Source organism: Cyprinus carpio, chromosome A23, assembly GCF_018340385.1.
Source record: "Cyprinus carpio isolate SPL01 chromosome A23, ASM1834038v1, whole genome shotgun sequence".
Classification (NCBI taxonomy): Eukaryota; Metazoa; Chordata; class Actinopteri; order Cypriniformes; family Cyprinidae; genus Cyprinus; species Cyprinus carpio.
Window position 1 is genome coordinate 21,685,803 of NC_056594.1, and position 19,438 is coordinate 21,705,240.

General features: G+C 33.6%; 3 protein-coding genes across 6 annotated transcripts in view; 1 reads left to right on the forward strand and 2 right to left on the reverse strand.

The window, feature by feature from the left end:
- LOC109085971 (protein phosphatase methylesterase 1-like) overlaps positions 1-19,438 on the forward strand; it is a 576,397-nt gene that overhangs the window by 424,516 nt on the left and 132,443 nt on the right. The window lies entirely within an intron of this gene.
- The window catches only part of rnf150b (ring finger protein 150b), a 581,444-nt gene that overhangs the window by 417,307 nt on the left and 144,699 nt on the right, over positions 1-19,438 (reverse strand). The window lies entirely within an intron of this gene.
- LOC109085536 (cyclin-dependent kinase-like 5) overlaps positions 1,327-19,438 on the reverse strand; it is a 61,643-nt gene continuing 43,531 nt past the window's right edge. For 2 of the 4 annotated variants that reach the window (XM_042713822.1, XM_042713823.1), the window contains 9 exons: positions 14,193-14,356; positions 12,367-13,420; positions 9,885-9,986; positions 9,527-9,632; positions 8,539-8,632; positions 7,631-7,736; positions 6,392-6,514; positions 4,597-4,791; positions 1,327-2,393 (listed from right to left, as the gene is read on the reverse strand). In XM_042713822.1, the coding sequence (XP_042569756.1) occupies positions 2,061-2,393; positions 4,597-4,791; positions 6,392-6,514; positions 7,631-7,736; positions 8,539-8,632; positions 9,527-9,632; positions 9,885-9,986; positions 12,367-13,420; positions 14,193-14,356 (2,277 nt within the window). In that variant the 3' untranslated portion in view covers positions 1,327-2,060. The remainder of the gene's footprint in view (positions 2,394-4,596; positions 4,792-6,391; positions 6,515-7,630; positions 7,737-8,538; positions 8,633-9,526; positions 9,633-9,884; positions 9,987-12,366; positions 13,421-14,192; positions 14,357-19,438) is intronic. The other 2 variants (XM_042713824.1, XM_042713825.1) reach the window with 2 other exon arrangements.

Consider the following 19,438-nt stretch of genomic DNA (forward strand, 5'->3'; position numbering starts at 1 on the left):
ATGAATACATTTCAGACACAAGGACTGGGTTATGCATTAGCTGCTAATTGACAAGTTTATGAACAATATTCTCAATAATCGAGATGACTTGAGGATAATTCCCTGAAACTAAAATGAGACTGGTATCGCTGATGTGTAATCGAGCAGGAAATCCTGGCGTCTGACATCTCGTGTACCCGACTGACATATGAATCATTAAAGCGCAAACGTGTAAAAACAAGCTGAGAGGAAACAAAAACGCCTCCAGGAACCTCGAGCTTTATTTAGAAGATTATCTGGCGAATGCGAAATTACATATTGCATAAAATTAATAAATTATTATTCTTATTATTTCTCCTCCTCGTGTATACACACACTGGCTCTATTTCCCTAAACAGACACATGAAACCATCTACAGAGCTTCGACATCTGATATCCAGATATTGCATGTAAAACTGTATTTGCAGTTTATACCTGAGGGAATCAAAGACTGATAAGATATAGTAAAAAGTAATCTTGCTTTAAAAATAAAAAAGGCATCATACAGTATACTCTGACTTTCTTTTTTTTTCTTTTTTTGCAGAGGATCTCAATGGCCAGCAGGTGGCGCCACACCATTTCATATGATTTGGTCGGATTTGGTTGATGTTTTTGCTTCAATTGTCATTTAAAAGGCTTAAATTACACTGGCTGTGATTTGTAAAGACTAACAAAAGACCCACACCAAACCCAGATAGCACACGTATGCTTTATTATGTCATATTTAGACCTTTTATCATCTGCAGTACACTATGGGTCAGATGTTGGGAATAATTATGATTTTAACGTCTCTTCTGCTCACCAAGCCTGCATTTATTTGATTTTAAAAAATGCAGTAAAATTGTAAAATAATTTTATAATTTAAAGTAACTATTTTCTATGTAAATATATTGTACAATTTAATTTATTTCTGTGATCAAAGTTGAATTTCCAGCATCATTACTTCAGTCTTCAGTGTCACATGATCTTCAGAAATCATTCTAATTATACTAGATTTACTGCTCAGTTATTATTAATTATTAACGGTACTCAATTAATTTCTTTGTTTCAGGATTCTTTGATGACATTTGTAAAATTATAAATGTTTTTACTATCACTTGCAAAATAAAATGCATCCTTGCTGAATAAAACACTATATATATATATATATATATATATTTTTTTTTTCTTAAGCAGTACAACTGTTTTCAACACTGATAATAATCAGAAATGTTTCTTGAACAGCAAATCATCATATTAGAATGATTTCTGAAGACACTGAAGACTGCAGTAATGATGCTGAAAATACAGCTGTGCATCACAGAAATAAATTACAGTTTAATAGATATTCACATAGAAAACTATGATTTTAAATTGTAAACATATTTCACAATTTTAACGTTTTTACTGCATTTTTAATCAAATAAATGCAGCTTCGGTGAGCAGAAGAGGCTTCTCTCAAAATCGTAATTGTTTGCTAGTGTTTGTCGTCCCTGTTATGTGTTAGAATAACATCCACAACATTCAAGAATTAATTTATGCATAAATATGACATTTAAAGCAACATACGTGCACTATCTGGGAAGCACACGCGCATAAAATCACGCATTCTTACCGTTAATGTAACTATTAATCTTAATATCTACTGATATTCACTGAATTGTAAACAAAAAATACTCAAAGACAAAGTTGTAATGTCTATACTGTATATACCATAGTCTTATTCTATTACTATAAAATAAATGTCAATACTGTAATCTATACATGAATCATTAGAACCTTCAGCCAAATATAAGAGTGACTATGCAGAATCAGATAATATTTATATACTACAACCAGAGTAGAAACTAAAGCCATACATTTATATATTCCCATTCACATAGAGCTATATCATCTGCTTTTAAACTGTATTATCTGATAACAAAAAATACAGTAATTACAGTACATAGAAGTGCTATCAAATATTAAAAACTAAAAAAGAAAATGGCAAAAATAAAGACATATAGGCGTAACCTTTAATACGCAAGGAAAGAAGGCCCATCAGGGGCCGCCGTGAGTCCCACTCACAGCGCCGTCTCTTTAAGGTCATTCAGGTTTGGCAAACGTGAACGAAAGTGGCGAGCGAAGCCGTTGGGGCCCGTTTTGGAGGTCAGCTGGTCGGGATACGGGTTTCCCTCGGGACGTCCCAGAGCGCTGGAGTGCCAGCCGGACTCCAAGGGCCCCGGGGCCCCGTACGCAGCTGAACGACCCTTGGGCTGCATGGAGCCGAGGCCACGGGGCTCCACGAAACTCCCGCCGCCTTTGGAGGAGGGCAGGGGGTAGTGGATCTCTGCCGAGGTTTGGTTGGAGGACGAGGAGGTGGTGAGATGAAGAAGCTTCCGCAGAGACTTCAGAGGCTGAGAGAGAGAAACAACTGCTCTGTACTGACGGAAAACAACATATCAGACATTTCCACAGCACAGTTTCAAGATAATTTATATATAATTTACTTTTTTATGTAATTTACTTTTTTATGTAATTTAACACATTTTATAAAAATCAATAACTGACTCTTTTTATGTAATTTCATTTTCTTTATATTTTATACTATTTATAACACATATTTATAAAAATCAAAAACTGAATCTTTTATGTAATTTCATTTTCTTTATATTTTATACTATTTATATTTATGTAATTTAACACATATTTTATAAAAATCAAAAACTGAATCTTTATATATAATTTAATTTTCTTTATATTTTATACTATTTATATTTATGTAATTTAAAGCATAGTTTATAAAAATCCAAAACTGAATCTTTTTATAGAATTTTAAAAAAATATTTTATACTATTTATATAATTTAAAGCATAATTTATAAAAATCAAAAATGGAATCTTTTTAAAAAATTAAATTTTCTTTATATTTTGTACTATTTATATTTATGTAATTTAAAGCATAATTTATAAAAATCAAAAACTGAATCTTTTTATATAATTTAAATATTTGATATTTTACACAATTTATTGATATGTAATTTAAAGCATAATTTGTAAAAATCAAAAACTGAATCTTTTTGTATAATTTAAATTTATTTTATATTTTATACTATTTATATTATGTAATTTAAAGCATAGTTTATAAAAATCAAAAATTGAATCTCTTTATATAATTTAAATATTTTTTCTATTTTACACAATTTATTTATATGTAATTTAAAGCATAATTTGTAAAAATCAAAAACTGAATCTTTTTGTATAATAATTTTTTTTTTTATATTTTATGCTTTTTATATTTATGAAATTTAATACAGAATTTATAAAAAAAATCAAAAACTTAAATTTTTATATAATTTAAATAATTTTATATTTTACACAATTTATTTATATGTAATTTTAAGCATAATTTATAAAAATCAAAAACGGAATATTTTTATATAATTTAAATATTTGTATAATTTGCATTATTTAAATATAATTTAGTGCATTATTCATAAAAAAATACAAACTGAATCTTTTTATATATAACATTTATTAATAATTTATATATCATTTATTTCTATGCATTTTAATGCATTATTCATAAAAATCCCAAACGGACTCTTTTGATTATATAACACATTGAGCTGTAACCACACAAATGCACTATTAATAAACCCTATTATGCATTATTTCTGTGTAGGTTATTTATTCCTCCATAAGTGAGATGATTTTAACAATTCCATGTTTTATTTCAAACCTTAAATGTACTTTAATTTTAATTATAATGTGTTATAATAAATTAACATAATTAAATTATGTGAAGTATAATATATATTTTTTCTTTAAACAGCTCTATCGCACATGCGTCACAGCACTGTCTATAAAATCTATTCAAAAGTAATATGTTCCTATAATAATAAAAATCACTATTACTTTCTATTTAAATTAGGCTCGTTATACATTAAGACATGTTCATAAATTATATTTTATTTTATTATCATAATATTTTATACACTAATGTATACACATTTGGAGTCAGTAAGTTTTTTTTTTTTTTTCAAAGAAATTTAAATCAAGAATGCATTAAACTGATCAAAAGTGACACTAAAGACTTTTATGATGTTACAAAAGATTTCTGTTTCAAATAAATGCTGTTCTTTTGAGATTAACATTCATCACAGTTTCTACTAAAATATTGTGCAGCACGATTGTTTTCAGCACTGATAATAATCAGAAATGTTTCTTGAGCAGCGAATCATCATATTAGAATGATTTCTGAAGATCATGTGACACTGAAGACTGCAGTAATGATGCTGAAAATTCAGCTGCACATCACAGAAATAAATTACATTTTACAATATATTCACACAGAAAGTAGCTCTTTTAGATTTTAAAAATATTTCACATTTTTTTTACAGATTTTACTGTATTTTTACTCAAATAAATGCAGCCTTGCTGAGCAGAAGAGGTTTATTTCAAAATCTCGCCGACCCCAAACATCTGAATGCTAGTGTGTTTTATTTTTGTGAACACATAGTAACATGTATTTCTCTTATGTAAACTGTTTTTCTGGTGTCACAGTATCTCAGTGACAGTACTTCTGATCATCCGGATGTATGAATGCTGATATATGCACCTGTGAGTGTGTTTGGTGAGCTCTCTCTCTCTCTGCGGGCCAGTCTCGCTCTCGCTCCTGATCCTGGTCTCGCTCTCTCTCTCGGTCGCGGCTGCGCTCTCGGTCGCGGCTGCGGGTGCGATGTCTGCTGCTCTGGTGTGTGTACGAGCGAGATGATTTCTGCATCAGCGTCTGATCCGGCCCCTCACTCGGCACCTGACCAATCACAAGCAGCACAGCGCTGTCAATCACCTCCACATGACAAGATCACGGCTCACAGACCAACAGCGCGGGAATAAAGCATCATGTGTGTTTTCTATCACAAGTGGATTTTATAAATATTCGGATTGATTCTCTCCCCACAGGAAAAAAAAAAAAAAAAATTATTATTAATATATATATTTTAAATTATTGTTAGCTTATATACATTTTCATATTATTATTAATGTTAATATTTTTTATGATGTTTTTTATTGATGATGATTATTAACCAGATTAAATAATAATAATTATAATTTTGTTATTTTTTTATATTTATTTTTACTTTTTATTTTTATTTTTATTATTAATTTTATTTTTATGATGATGATTATTTACCAGATAAGTGAGTAAACATACTAATGGCTTTTCAAATCATAATATTATCTTTTAATATGACTTTATATTATTTGTATCATTAACATTACTTTTATGATTATGATGATTATTATTATTATTATTATTAACCAGGTTAGACAGCAAAAACACTGATGGCTTCACAATATTTTTATATATTTTTTTTTAATTATTTTATATGAATATTCACATTATTATTAATGTTACTTTTTATGATGATGATTATTAACTAGATCAGACAAAGTAAAAACACTGAGTTTTTTTTTTATCATCATAGCATTATTTTTAATATTACTTCATATTAATATTAATATAACTTATGATTATTAGTTTATATTAACTGTAATATTATTATTATTACATTTTATGATGATGATGATGATTAACCAAATTAAACAATTAAACACTAATGTCTTTTCACAGCATCATTTTTTTTCAAATATTATTATATATTAATATTATTATTCATTTTTATGACTATAAGTTTATATAACTTTTTATATTGTTATTAATATTGCGTTTTATGATGATAATTATTAACCAGATTAAACACTGTAAAACACTAATGACATTTCACTACATCATATTATTATTAATATTTTGTTTAATTACTTTATTAATTTATTTATATTCCAGATGATTCTGGAAGAAATTAGTTTGAAATTTTTAATAATATATTTTTATGGGTAAATCTCACAAAAAAATGTTTTTTTTTTTTTTTTTTTGTTTGATTGGACATGATTTTTTAATTTTATGTTTGGTAAATAAAAAGCAAAGTTAAATTCAGTACACAAATACTACAGTGACATTTACAATCATACAGTGTTGGTTTTTACATTTCAGAAATGAAAATGGGATTTTTTTTTTTTTTTGCATTACAGAAAATGTGTTTAATTTTCTGTAAGCAAAATATAATTTCTTACAATTGGCTGTAATATGACATGAACGTGTGTTCAAACTCTTGCATTGACTTCAATCTGTTTCTGTGGACTTTAAAACCTCTTAGTTGTGAATAAAATAGAAAAATGCTTTCAAATCTACACATGCAAACCACAGGATGCAAATATGGGCGGAGCCATTCAAATGACGTGATGACATCACAGATCTTACGACCAATGAGGAGACACGCACCCAGCCCAACTCCACAGAAATGATTAGTGAAGTTTATCAGTGTGTGTGTAGGTGAGAGACTCATGTGTACCATTGCTGTGGCCACTAGGGGACGCTCTCTCTCAGAGGAGCTGCGTGTGAAGCTCCTCTGAGAGTGAAAGAGAGGAAACAGAGTTTTCCTCACGACTGGAAGTCGCTCTTCATCAGCGTCTGTCTGAAATACAAGAGTACAACACTCACACTGAGACACAACGTCCAGCGACAGCAGATCCGTGCCCCGACTCCACTCCAGACCCAACAATAACCTGCCCTTCGTGTAATTAATTATAAAACATTTTTAGAAATATCGTTTTCATTTTACAAGGCTCCATACCATGACAAATCCATTTTTTTTTTTTTTTTTTTTTACATTTTAATTCATATTTTGAATTAGTTTTTATATTTTTATAAAATTATAAAAAATACATTCAAAATATATTTAAAAAAAAAAAGGATTTGATTTTTTTTTGTTTTTTGTTATTTTTTTTTTATTTTTTGTCTTTCAAGTAACTAAAAGGTGTTTTTTATGGTTTTAGTTAACAATAATAAAACTGCAAACTCATCAACCTACCAGAAAAATTATAACTATATATATAGATTTTTTTTTCTTTTTTTGGTCTATATACAGTTTTTTTTATTTTTTTTATTTTAGTACTTCAAATTAATCTAAACAAAAATGAGCAGAAATACTTTTTTAAATTTGATTTGATTTCAGTTAACATTTATTTTAAGCAACAACTATATATATAGAGAGAGAGAGATTTTAACTTTCTAGAAACAATTTAATATTGATTATGGTTTAAATAATTAATTATAAAATTATAAAAATTATTATAAATACTATATAAAAGGATTCATATCTTGAAGAATCCATCTTTTTGTTTTTTTAAAAAGAATTTGATATTCAGCGAATAACTACTTACATCTTGTACTGTACCTTACACAAAGCTATCATGTAACTTCAATAGAATAGAATAGAATAGAATAGAATAATTTAGGCCTTTCATGGTTTTTTGGTGACTTCTGGACACTGACAGGTGTAGTCACAATAGAGTCACAATAGAGTGAGTGATGAAATTTTTTTAAATCCTCTCTGCGTTTCACAGAAAAATAACTGCAGATGTGTTTGTAATGAAATGACGGTAATACATAATGTCATAATGTCAAGTGTTCATTAAAATGTGACAGTAGGGTAGAGTCGGGTGACGGGTCTGGTTTCTGGGCTGGGTTTACACTCCACTAGCCACTTACACACACTGAAGACATGAAACACACACACACACACACTCACGGTTTGTGGCTTCTTCTTCTTCTTCTTGATGGATCTGAAGAAGCCTTGTTTCTCCTTCTCTTTGGAGGGCTCTGGAGGGCTCATGTCCCGTGTCTCAGACCCCGTCCTCATCAAAGAAGACACACTTCATAAAACTCATGCTTACAATCTGACAGGGTCATCATTCATATTCTACTATATTATTAATATGTTTAGTTTTTTATTAATCGTTTTATTTTTAATATATATATTTAAAATGTTCTGTTTACGTTTTAGTAATTTGTTTCTCTTTTTTTTTTCAAGTATTTCTACATAGTTTTTATTCATTTTTATTTAAGTTTTAGTTATTTTAGTTCTTCGTGCTAAAATAATGAAAATTAGAAATGTTGCCTTGGTAACTAGCTGAAATAAAATAAGTTATATTTATCTTTTATAGTTATATTTTATTTCAATTAACATTTTATTTCAAGTAAAGAAAATGTTTTCAATGGTTTTAGCTTTAATTAACAAGAATTAACTCCCTGAGAGATTTTAATTCTCTAAAAACTATTTAATATTAATTAAGGCTTATAATTAATTATAAAAATAATGATAAATATGTTTTAATTTTTAGTTTTACATTTTTTTATTTTCATTGAATAATTTACATTTCAATTTTGAACCCTTTTATTTAATATTCAGACGCATTTCCTGTTTGTCACTTCCTGCTTGTCTGTCAAAGCATTCAAGTGTCAGAAATGAATTAAAAATGCCTTTATTGCATCGTGGCTATTAAAATAAATGATTCATGATTTGTTTATTCTATTTCATGTTATCAGAGAAAAAAAGGTTTGATTCAAATGACACTTTAGTGGAGCCAAATAATAGTTGCACATATGAAAGTATTTACAGTAGGTCAACAATAGAGTGTGTCTGTGCATCATCCTCACCACGGGTCATATGTGGGTTGGTGCATGTTGTGGCTGCTGTCCATCGTGACCCCTGAACTCTCGTGAAACGAGTTATCGGGTCTGGGAGACGGCACTGGTCCAAACAGAAAAATATCAACATATTAATGAGATCAACCAAATAAAGAAACTTTTGCATTACTTCTCACACGCGCTCTCTTCTAGAACAACAACAGCTTTGTTGCTTTTTATTCAAAGTGGAATTTGTTTCGCTGTTTTCTGATTGTCCTTCCAACACAGTTTGCATGCAATGACTGTATCGCAGTAGATACTGCGACTCATGCAGTGTTGACAGTTTTGTTGATTATAATGGGAGCAATTTAGTTTGATTTGCATCGCTCCTACAGTGCAGTGTAGAGACTGTATCAACCTACATGAACCTACAATACGTGACTACAGTACAGGGAACAGAGAACTTTTCAATTGCATTCATTTAAAAACAAATTGGACAACACAGAAATAAAATAAAACAAAATAAACGCTGGTATCATAATAAAACATTACTTTGTTGTTTATTTATTATGCATGCACTACAGTAAGAAGAATAGTTTTAAGTTGCAGGTTTTCAATTTCATTTGTAAATAAATAATTTAGACAAAATAGAAATAAACTAAAACTAAATAATAAATTTAATTATAATTTAAATAAAGTAACAAAATAACTAGTATTATGATAACACATTAATTTAAATTTTTTTTTTATCATGCATGCACCTACAGTACGTGACTACGTCATGCGGAATGGAAAGGTGTTGCATTTGCTAAAAAATAAATAAGGCAACACAGAAATAAAATAAAATCAAATAAAAGTAAATTAAAAAAAATTTTGGTATTATTGTAACATTATTTTATTGTTTATTTACAAATAACAATCAGATGACATGCACATTTCTTGTAGCTTGTCACCTCCAACACTGTCTATAATATTCTATAATCAGAAGCATCATTTGCATAAGTGTGAGGTGACTGACCCCTGTAGAAGCTCCCGACCCGTCGCGGCACAGAGTCGCTGTACATCATGCGGTTCTCTTTAGCTGATCCGCTGTCATCTGCGTGCTGCTCATGATAAACGCCTCCCTGCAGCATCAACATTTGTCACAAACATGTGTTCCAGCAGAAAAAGTGCTGAATGAAACACTGGGGACATTATTTATCATGAACACTGACAATTTCCCTGTGCGTAAACTCCAAACAAAAGGAAACACAACCGAAATGCCTCCTTCTGAATGAGAGAGCAAAGCAAACAGAAAAATGGGCAGAAGGTGGGGGGGTGTGAGGGGAGTAAGGTATAGAGACAGTGAAAGAGAGGGAAAGCAGGATGGTGCGGACCTCGCTTTTTTGCCGTGGCCCGTGAAAGGCAGTGGTGTTGTCCCGTGTGGACTCCCGGATTAAAGGTCGCGTGTGACTGACCTCTGCAGCCGCGGGGTCGCTCTGTTTATGGAGAGATGAGAGCAGGTGAAGCACAAAGCGCCCGGCACACATTTATACAAACACCCTACACATACAGCATCTGTTACGAACCTTAGTGAGCCGCCTACCTAGACGACATACACAGATAGATAGAGCAATAGAACTGACAGAAGAATACACAGACAGACAGACAGATAGATAGACAGACAGACAGACAGACATACAGACAGACAGACAGACAGACAGATAGATAGATAGATAGATAGATAGATAGAGATAGAGATAGAGATAGATAGATAGATAGATAGATAGATAGATAGATTAAAACGACAGACGAACGACAGACAGATCCAAACAGATAACAGATAGACAGACAGACAGACAGACAGATAGATACAGACGAAGACAGAATAGACAGATTACTGACAGACAGACAGACAGACAGACAACAGACAGACAACAGACAGACAGACAGACAGATAGATAGATAGATAGATAGATAGATAGATAGATGATAGATAGATAGATAGATAGATAGATAATAGATAGATACAGACAAGACAGACAGACAACAGACAGAAGACAGATAGATAGATAGATAGATAGATAGATAGATAGATAGATAGATAAAACGACAGACAGACAGAACGACATACAGATAAAATGACAGACAGATAGACAGATAGACAGACAGACAGATAGATACAGACAGACAGACAGATAGACAGATAGACAGATAGACAGATAGATAGATAGATAGATAGATAGATAGATAGATAGATAGATAGATAGATAGATAGATAGATAGATAGATTACAGACAGACAGACAGACAGACAGACAGATAGATAGATAGATAGATAGATAGATAGATAGATAGTAATAGGATGATAGATAGATAGATAGTGACAGACAGAATGAGACAAGAAAGAAAGACAGACAGACAGACAGACAGCATATAGATAGATACAGAACAAAAGACAGACAGACAGAACAGACAGACAGATAGATAGATAGATCGATAGATAGATAGACACCAGATTGACAGACAGACAGACAGAATAGATAGTATAGATATAATAGACAGACAGACAGACAGACAGACAGACAGACAGACAGACAGATAGATAGATAGATAGAATGACAGACAGACAGACAGACAGATAGGAATGAAGACATGACAGATAGAATGACAGACAGACAGACAGACACAGACGACAGACAGATAGATAGATAGATAGATAGATAGATAGATAGATACAGATCGTATAGATAGATAGATAGATAGATAGATAGATAGACAGATAGAAAGATTAGATAGATAGATATAGATATCGAGATAGATAGATAGATAGATAGATAGATAGATAGATAGATAGATAGATAGATAGATCGCTAGATAGATAGATAGAGAGATAGACGAACGACAGACAGACAGACCGACAGACACAGACAGATAGACAGACAGACAGGACAGCTATAGTACAGACAGACAGACAGACAGACAGACAGACAGACAGACAGACAGACAGCCAGACCAGACAGACACAGATAGATAGATAGAAAGATATATAAGCAGAATGATAGCTAGATATATATATATATATATATGGATAGTTATATATAGTGGATGGATGGATAGAAAGACAGAACAGACAGACACAGCCAGATAGATAGATAGCTAGATAATAGATAGAATAGATAGATAGAGAGGTATAGATAGCTTAGATAGAATTAGATAGAAGATAGATAGAACGACAGACAGCAGACCAGACAGACAGACAGACAGACAGACAGACAGACCGACAGACAGTAGAAGACAGATAGAAGATAGATAGATAGATAGATAGATAGATAGATAGATAGATGATAGATAGATAGATAGATAGATAGATAGATAGATAGACTCACACCAATTGAAAGGGAACTGAAAGGGCCATTACTTTAATTCTGAACTCTGCCCAACCCTGGTTAGTATGTTGAATTAGAAGGGAGCAGCCAGTGTAGTAATGACAGCTGACACTGGGGCAGCTTATTAAGGTTTGGAACAGACCCGTCATATTTACAAGCCACACATCCAGACTTTGTCCAGACTTCTTCCAGACCTGGGATGAGCAACCTGGAGGACTACAGAGTTTAGCTCCAACCTTGATCAAGCATATCTGCCTGCAATTTTCAAGTACTCGTGAAGACTTTTGTAGTATTTTTCAGGGTTGTTTGATTAGGGATGGAGATAAACTTTGCAGGACACGTCCTTCAGGACAGGAGTTGCCCATTCCTGATCCAGACCCACCACTGGACCAAATCTACACACTTCACGTACGCTCACAGGCATCAGAAAGCATGCTGCAATGCTCTGCGCTGGCAAGTCACTAAAAAAAGTTGAAAAGGTTTGGACTGACCCTGATGTCGTCTAATCCTGCGTCCCGCGACACAGCGGTGCCCATGTGTCTCGGCAGGGTCCGATGCTGTAGCTGAGGGGTCAGGAGCTGGAGACTGCTGGCCCGAGTGGGCATCCCTTGCCCCACTGCCAATCCGCCCACTTCGCCTCCATGGGGTCGCCCCCGTTCCCTCCGCACATACATGGAGTGCCTGTGTGGCCTCTGCTGGGAGGAAAATGGGCTGGTGTAGCCCACACCATAGGGGAATTCATGGGGCGCTGAAAGAGACAGACCCCCTATGGGGTCGAGCGGATCGACAGGGTTTCCGTCACTCTGCTGCTGGCTCTTTTGCCTTGATGAGGAACGGCGGGTGGACGGCTCCACCGTGCTTCCATCCCGTTCCAGTTTGCTGCGACGCCCCACTGCGGGACTGTGTCCAGAACGCTCCCCGTGTTGCAGGGATGGGCTGCCTGGTGCTGGCAAGTTCAGGTTCATGTTGAGGTCCAAGCAGCTGCTGGGGAAGTAGCGCGGCGAGCCAGCGGGGTCATCTGGGTGCAGTCGCATGTCGCTGAGGTTGCTCACGGATTTGGCATCGCTAAGCACTCCGTGACTCTTAGACAAACTCAGATACGAGGACGACCCCTTCCCACCTGAAGACGATGATGCGGTGGACTCACCGTAACCGTGGCGGCTCTGTTTCTCCCGGTCCCCCGTCAACGTGCTGGTCTTGCCCTCCACGAAGGAATGGCGGTTCTGGGAGCGAGGTGTATTGGATTTTAAGTATTTGGCTCCCGGTCCGTCTGCCGGTTTACCGAAGTCAAAATCGCCCACTTTGGATTTGGCCTCTTTAGCATGCTGCAGGCTGGCCAGGTCTTTACCGCACGATGCTGAGCGGTTGAGCGGCTGAAAGGATTTGGGGTGCATCACCGGGCTCAGGCTGTTGGCAGACGGTACCGACCCGTTCAGGAACGCCTCAGAGCTGGACGGGTGGAGGTCTTCGTGCCCGTGACGGGGCAGACTGGAGCAGTCACGACTGTTTGAGCGATGGTGACTTGAACTCTTGACCACATGACCCCTAAAGACACATTTAAAAATTAAAGTATGCAAACTGTCTGTCTGTCTATCTATCTGTCTGTCTATCCCTCTATCTATCTATCTATACCTTTATCTATCTATCCATCCATCCATCCCTTTATCTATCTATCCATCCATCCATCCGTCCGTCCGTCCATCGAGTCTGTCTGTCTGTCTATCCCTTTATCTATCTATTTATCTGTCTGTCCATCTGTCTGTCCATCCATCCATTTATCTATATCCCTTTATCTATCTATCTATCCATCCGTCCATCCATCTATCTATCTATCTATCTATCTATCTATCTATCTATCTATCTATCTATCTATCTATCTATCTATCCATCCATCCATCCATCTATCTATCTATCTATCTGTCCGTCTGTCCGTCCATCCGTCCATCCGTTTATCTGTCTATATATCTATCACACTGCATTTGGCCCACAGTCTTTTGTATGTAATACTTGATAACATACTAAATTTAGCAAAATTTGCAGTATAGCACGTTAACATAATATTCTGTATCCCATAATGCAAAGCACTCAAATTGACTTTCTATTTTAAAAATGTTCACGAAACTGCATTAAAAATGCAAAATGAACTATTCTCGAGATGTAAATTTAATAAGATCACATGACCACAATATAGTATACTAATTGAAACTTAACCACATATTTAGCCAGTATACAATAAGTACCCTAGTTTTCCATTCCAAGCACCGCCCATCACTGTAACAATGACTCTCCTCAGTCTGATTTCATTACTCCTCCTGACCTGCTGGGGGCGCTGTTGTCCAGGAGTGGTTTCCTCTTGGAGGAGCGGGCGGGTGTGGGTGTGAGCGGGCCGGATCGCTCCGTCAGGCGCTGAGTCTGGAAGGCGTGGTGGTTCAGACTCTGTTCAGTCAGATAGCGCTCATTCGGGTGCAACAGCAACAGGTTCTGAAAGTACAAACCACAATGACATGGATAATCCTGGCTGACAGTCTTAATTGTTCGACCTCATGAAAACATTTCACAGTGGAAAAATAGGAAATTAAGCCTATTTTTTACATCGTGACACTATTTAATGATGACTAAGCACATTGCTCCTAATTGTTATTATAATTACGCACTGGAAAATTGTACAATTACAATATTTTACAATACATTTTTTGTAATGTATTACATTGCAGAACATAATTCATTATTATATACACAATTATTATTATCATTATTATTAAAATATATAATTATACTTATATTACTTATATTATACGTATATTATTATACTGTGCTGCACACAGAGATCTGATCATCATCCAGTCTGTCTGGAAACACATGAAGAATGAGAACAAACAAACTCAGACAGATTAAATCCAGAAGAACTGTGGCAACGTCTCCAAGATGCTTCAAGAAACCTTCCTGCAAAGCTACCTGAAAAACTATGCGCAAGTGCACCTATAGGACAAAAGCTGTTTTAAACGCAAAGGGTGGTCGCACCAAATATTGATTTGATTTAGTTAATAGAAGTTAATTGATAAATAATATTCACCAAATATTGATTTGATATAGTTAATAGAAGTTAATTGATAAATAATATTATTTTTAATTGATGAAATATTTATGTGCATACATTTATATATATATATTATATATATATATAATATAAATAGATACATGCATGTGTTTGTATTTATATATAAATAATAAATAACAACACTCAATATTATATAAACAAAAACACACAGCACTAATAATTGATATATATTACTGTATTTATATATACATATATATTATATATATATATTATATACACACACATAGTAATGACTTTTTTTAATATAGATTTTTTCATATTATGCAAAAAAGATTTTTGTTTGCACAAAAAAATGGTCCTAAAACCTAAAACCAAGCTTTGCTGTTTTTTATGTAAAACACACACACACACACACACACACACACATATATATATATATATATATATATATATATATATATATATATATATATATATATTTTGTATTTCTTTCTTTTGATTTTTGTGGTGAAACACGACTTGAAAATCATTTTTGACAGATTTCCTTGAGATTCACCCAACAAACATCTATTAATATCCCACTGCCGGAGGAAACGAGCTTCAACAAGCCCATCACACCGTTCACATTAATTACACAATGTCCTACACTTCATTTACTGAGGATTTATTTCAGCCATGATTCATGCGTTAATAAAACGACACGACGGATCGAGCGGCTGTGTTGGAGTTTACCGGAGGACACTTTCATGACAACAGCGTCAGGATTGTTAGCAGCAGGAGAGTCGCCGCTAGAGAAATAAGGAAATCACCGTACTGCAAATATAATTAGCGCACAATTATGGCGGTGATGATACGACACCTTCACTTAATGAAGCGGCGGAGCAGCTGTGTTAATCACTAACAAACACAGCAGCATGCTGACTATTAAACTCACAGAGAGTAAAAAGACACACAAACAGGTGTAGTATGTAGGCTACATGAACTGATTCAGTCCTCAGGTAAAGACTCATGAAGTGAAAGCGAATGGAAACACCAGTGAACGAGTGCATGAGAAGAACGAAGCTCCATCTGCCGCTGCATTAGTCACACACACACACACACACACACCATAATGACAAACCTGCGTCACAGGTGAACAAAAGACAAGAGAAGGGAAGGTCAGACTCACTTAGATCTGTGTGTGGGATGGATGACAAACACAAAAACACTAATAAGTTTGATTATTTAATATTTCATACAGCTTTGGAACGTGAAGGTTACAGAAAAACTGACTAATTTCTCTCCTTTTTTCTCTGTTCATAGTATTAGTACCATCCCATGTGATGAACACACACACACACACACACTCCACTCACAATTATCACAGCAATGCAAACCTGACACACACACTTACACAGCCATGCACATGAGGATGTATCATACACCTCTTCTATTTTATATCAAGCAAGTATGAATCACAACAAACTAACCAAAACTCTAACACTAAAGAGAACCTTCTACAGGGTTCCCACACCTTGGTTAACTTCAAATTCAAGGACCTTTCAAGGACTACATTACAACTGAATAACAACTGAACATCTATGAAACTTCAATCATATTAGCATTTTTTTTTTTTAAACAATGACATTTAAAATTTTGAACTAAAATGTTATTGCAACCACATAGCCTATGAATTCATGAAAATTATTATTTTTTTTTTTTCTCCAATTAAAGAGAACTTGGAGTGTGTGGGCTGCTTTTGGTGCTTGAATTTGTTCTTCAGTATTAATGAGGTCCAGGTTTAGGAATATGCTAGAAGTTACCATTTTAAAATTGTGTAATTTTGTTTCTCTATTTAACAACATGAAGTTACAATACTGAAAGACGTCTTCCCTCAGGTAGATTGCATGTTTTCTTGCCTAGCTAGATGATCAATAATCACGTTCTTTGCATTCACCCAAAGTGATTTGGCGAAATCAAAACACGGATGATGAAGGGGATTGCCGTTAGCTTGAGCGCCGCTCGCTGTGAAGTGGGAGAGACCAGGCGGCAGAGGATTCTGCAAGGTGATAAAGCCTTCCTTGAGTGGCTACGTTTGCAATTCAAACAAAGATTTGTGCAAAAAGAATGATTAATTTGTTATTTGTATGGTCTAGAACAGTGGTTCCCAAACTTTTCCATTCCACGACCCACCTAGACAAGTATAATCTATTTCACGACCCACCAAAATATTTGAGATAAAAAACAAACAAAAAAACAATTGACATTACTTTAAGCCTAATCTTAATTAAAAGTTTGATTTAAGAAAAATAAGCATTTTATTTTAGTGTACAACTGTAAAATTTTACTATAATATTTAAGTTTTAATTTCTTTGTTTACATATGTTAAAATATGATCCGTCCATAAAAACGTGAAACAGGCTCACTCCAGTGAACTGTAATCTGCGCTGCGGGTTGTTAAACTCATCGCGGGGTTCAGCGCAGAAAATGCATTCATGGTCCTTCCGTGTGTGTGTGTGTGTGTGTGTGTGTGTGTGTGTGTGTGTGTGTGTGTGTGTGTGTAAGGGAGAGCGGTGCACAATCCAACACTTTTTTAGGAAAGCATAAGAAGTAAAGCAGAACTATCTAAAACAGTTTGGAGATTGAAATAATTGTGAAATAGGTAAAAATACACAGATGCGTCTCATTTTAAATGAACACTAAAAAACGAGATGACAAATTTACTTCAGTCAGAAATTTGCTTTTGCAATGGTTAAATAAATGGTCAGCAATATCTTCAAAAGATTTTTGAACTTTTTTTTCTCTATATAGAGATGATATGTCAAGGAAATATTGCGAAATTTTTAAATTTTGTTATGTGGAAATGTTTAAATCTTGTAGTGTTACAATTAACCGTACGTTTATGCCCTGCATGTGAAATGCTTTTTACAGTCTGTTTCCCGAACGAAAACAGTGCAGTTCAAACAGACGATAGAAATGAATGAACATAGCCTACCTGAAACCATTTCCGTGACATTTGAATTTTCTGGTGTATGCAATCTCATGCAGAATACAGCGCATTGAAGTGAGCGAGTTTTTTTCTCATTAATAATGCGGACCGATTGAACCTTTTAATAATGACGTTGCTCTGAGACCCTCACTGTAATTACAAATCGTGCGCGCCCGTGCTTCAAAACACGCAACGCATGTTTTAAATCGCGGATTTAATTGCAATTCAAAAATCACACTAAGGATATTGCAGTTCGTAATTAATATTGGTAGGCTATATCGTGCAGCCCTAGACTGAACTGTGTGAGTGTGTGTGTCAATTTAAACGCAAATTTAGCTGCAGCCAAGTGACTGTGGGACCCACCTTGCACCATTCTGCGACCCACAAGTGGGTCGCGACCCACAGTTTGAAAACCCCTGGTCTAGAAGGCCATACGGCGTATGCCTGCGAATACAGGACAAACTGCATTCCGTATAGCTTTCATACAGAATGCTTCTCTGATGCCTTAAATACAGGACAATTCCATATTAGGCTATACGGAACGGTTGGCAACACTATTTTGCATAGATTTTATTAAAGGAGCTTAGGCTCATGTAACCAGAAGTTTTAAGATATATGAATATATGAAGATATATTAATAAGCAATTCAACATTAATCTTGCGGTGTATCTGTGAAACTTTGAGGTACCATCGTAGTAGTTTCATGCACGTGTGAATGTCATGGCAACATACAACACAAAGTAACACTTAACGTAACGTATAAATGCACGTAACTAACGTAAATCAAGCAAGCTAGTATGCAATAACACATTAGCGGACAAGAGGAAATAATATGGAATTTTTTCCAGAAAACTTCTTGCACAAAATAAATTCAAGAACTTTCAAGGGCCTTGAAATTTTTTTTTCAGATTCACCAGCTTTCAAGAATTTCATTGACCCGTGGGAACTATGCTTCTACTTTATTGTATTATATTATATTATGTTGTTACATTTATTATGTTAATTATATTACATTTAATTTTAGCTATATAAAATAAACATTTATAATTTATTTAGACTTTAATTTTACATTCTTAACTACATTTTACATTTTATATTATTTTCATGTTTCATACATATTTTACTGTATTTAGACAATTTTAAGTTTTTGTTGTTATTTTATATTTTTTTAAATGTATTAATTAAAATAATTATAAGTATTTATATAAATTTATATAAATATTGATATATTTCTATAAATATTTTATTATTTATTAATAACATTTTTTTGTTTTAATTTTTAAGTATACTCTATATTTTTATATTATTTTTATTTATCATATGTTCTTATATTTATTAATTATGTTCCTTATATATAAAAAGTAACAAATTAATTTATTTTATATCTTATAACAATTTTTTATATTTTATATTGTTTATTAATAAAAAGTTATTGCTGTACTTTTTAAGTATACGTCATATTTTTCTATGAAATTTTTCTTTTTATATTGTTTATCATATGTTGTTAGATTTATCAATTATATCCATTATAAAAAAA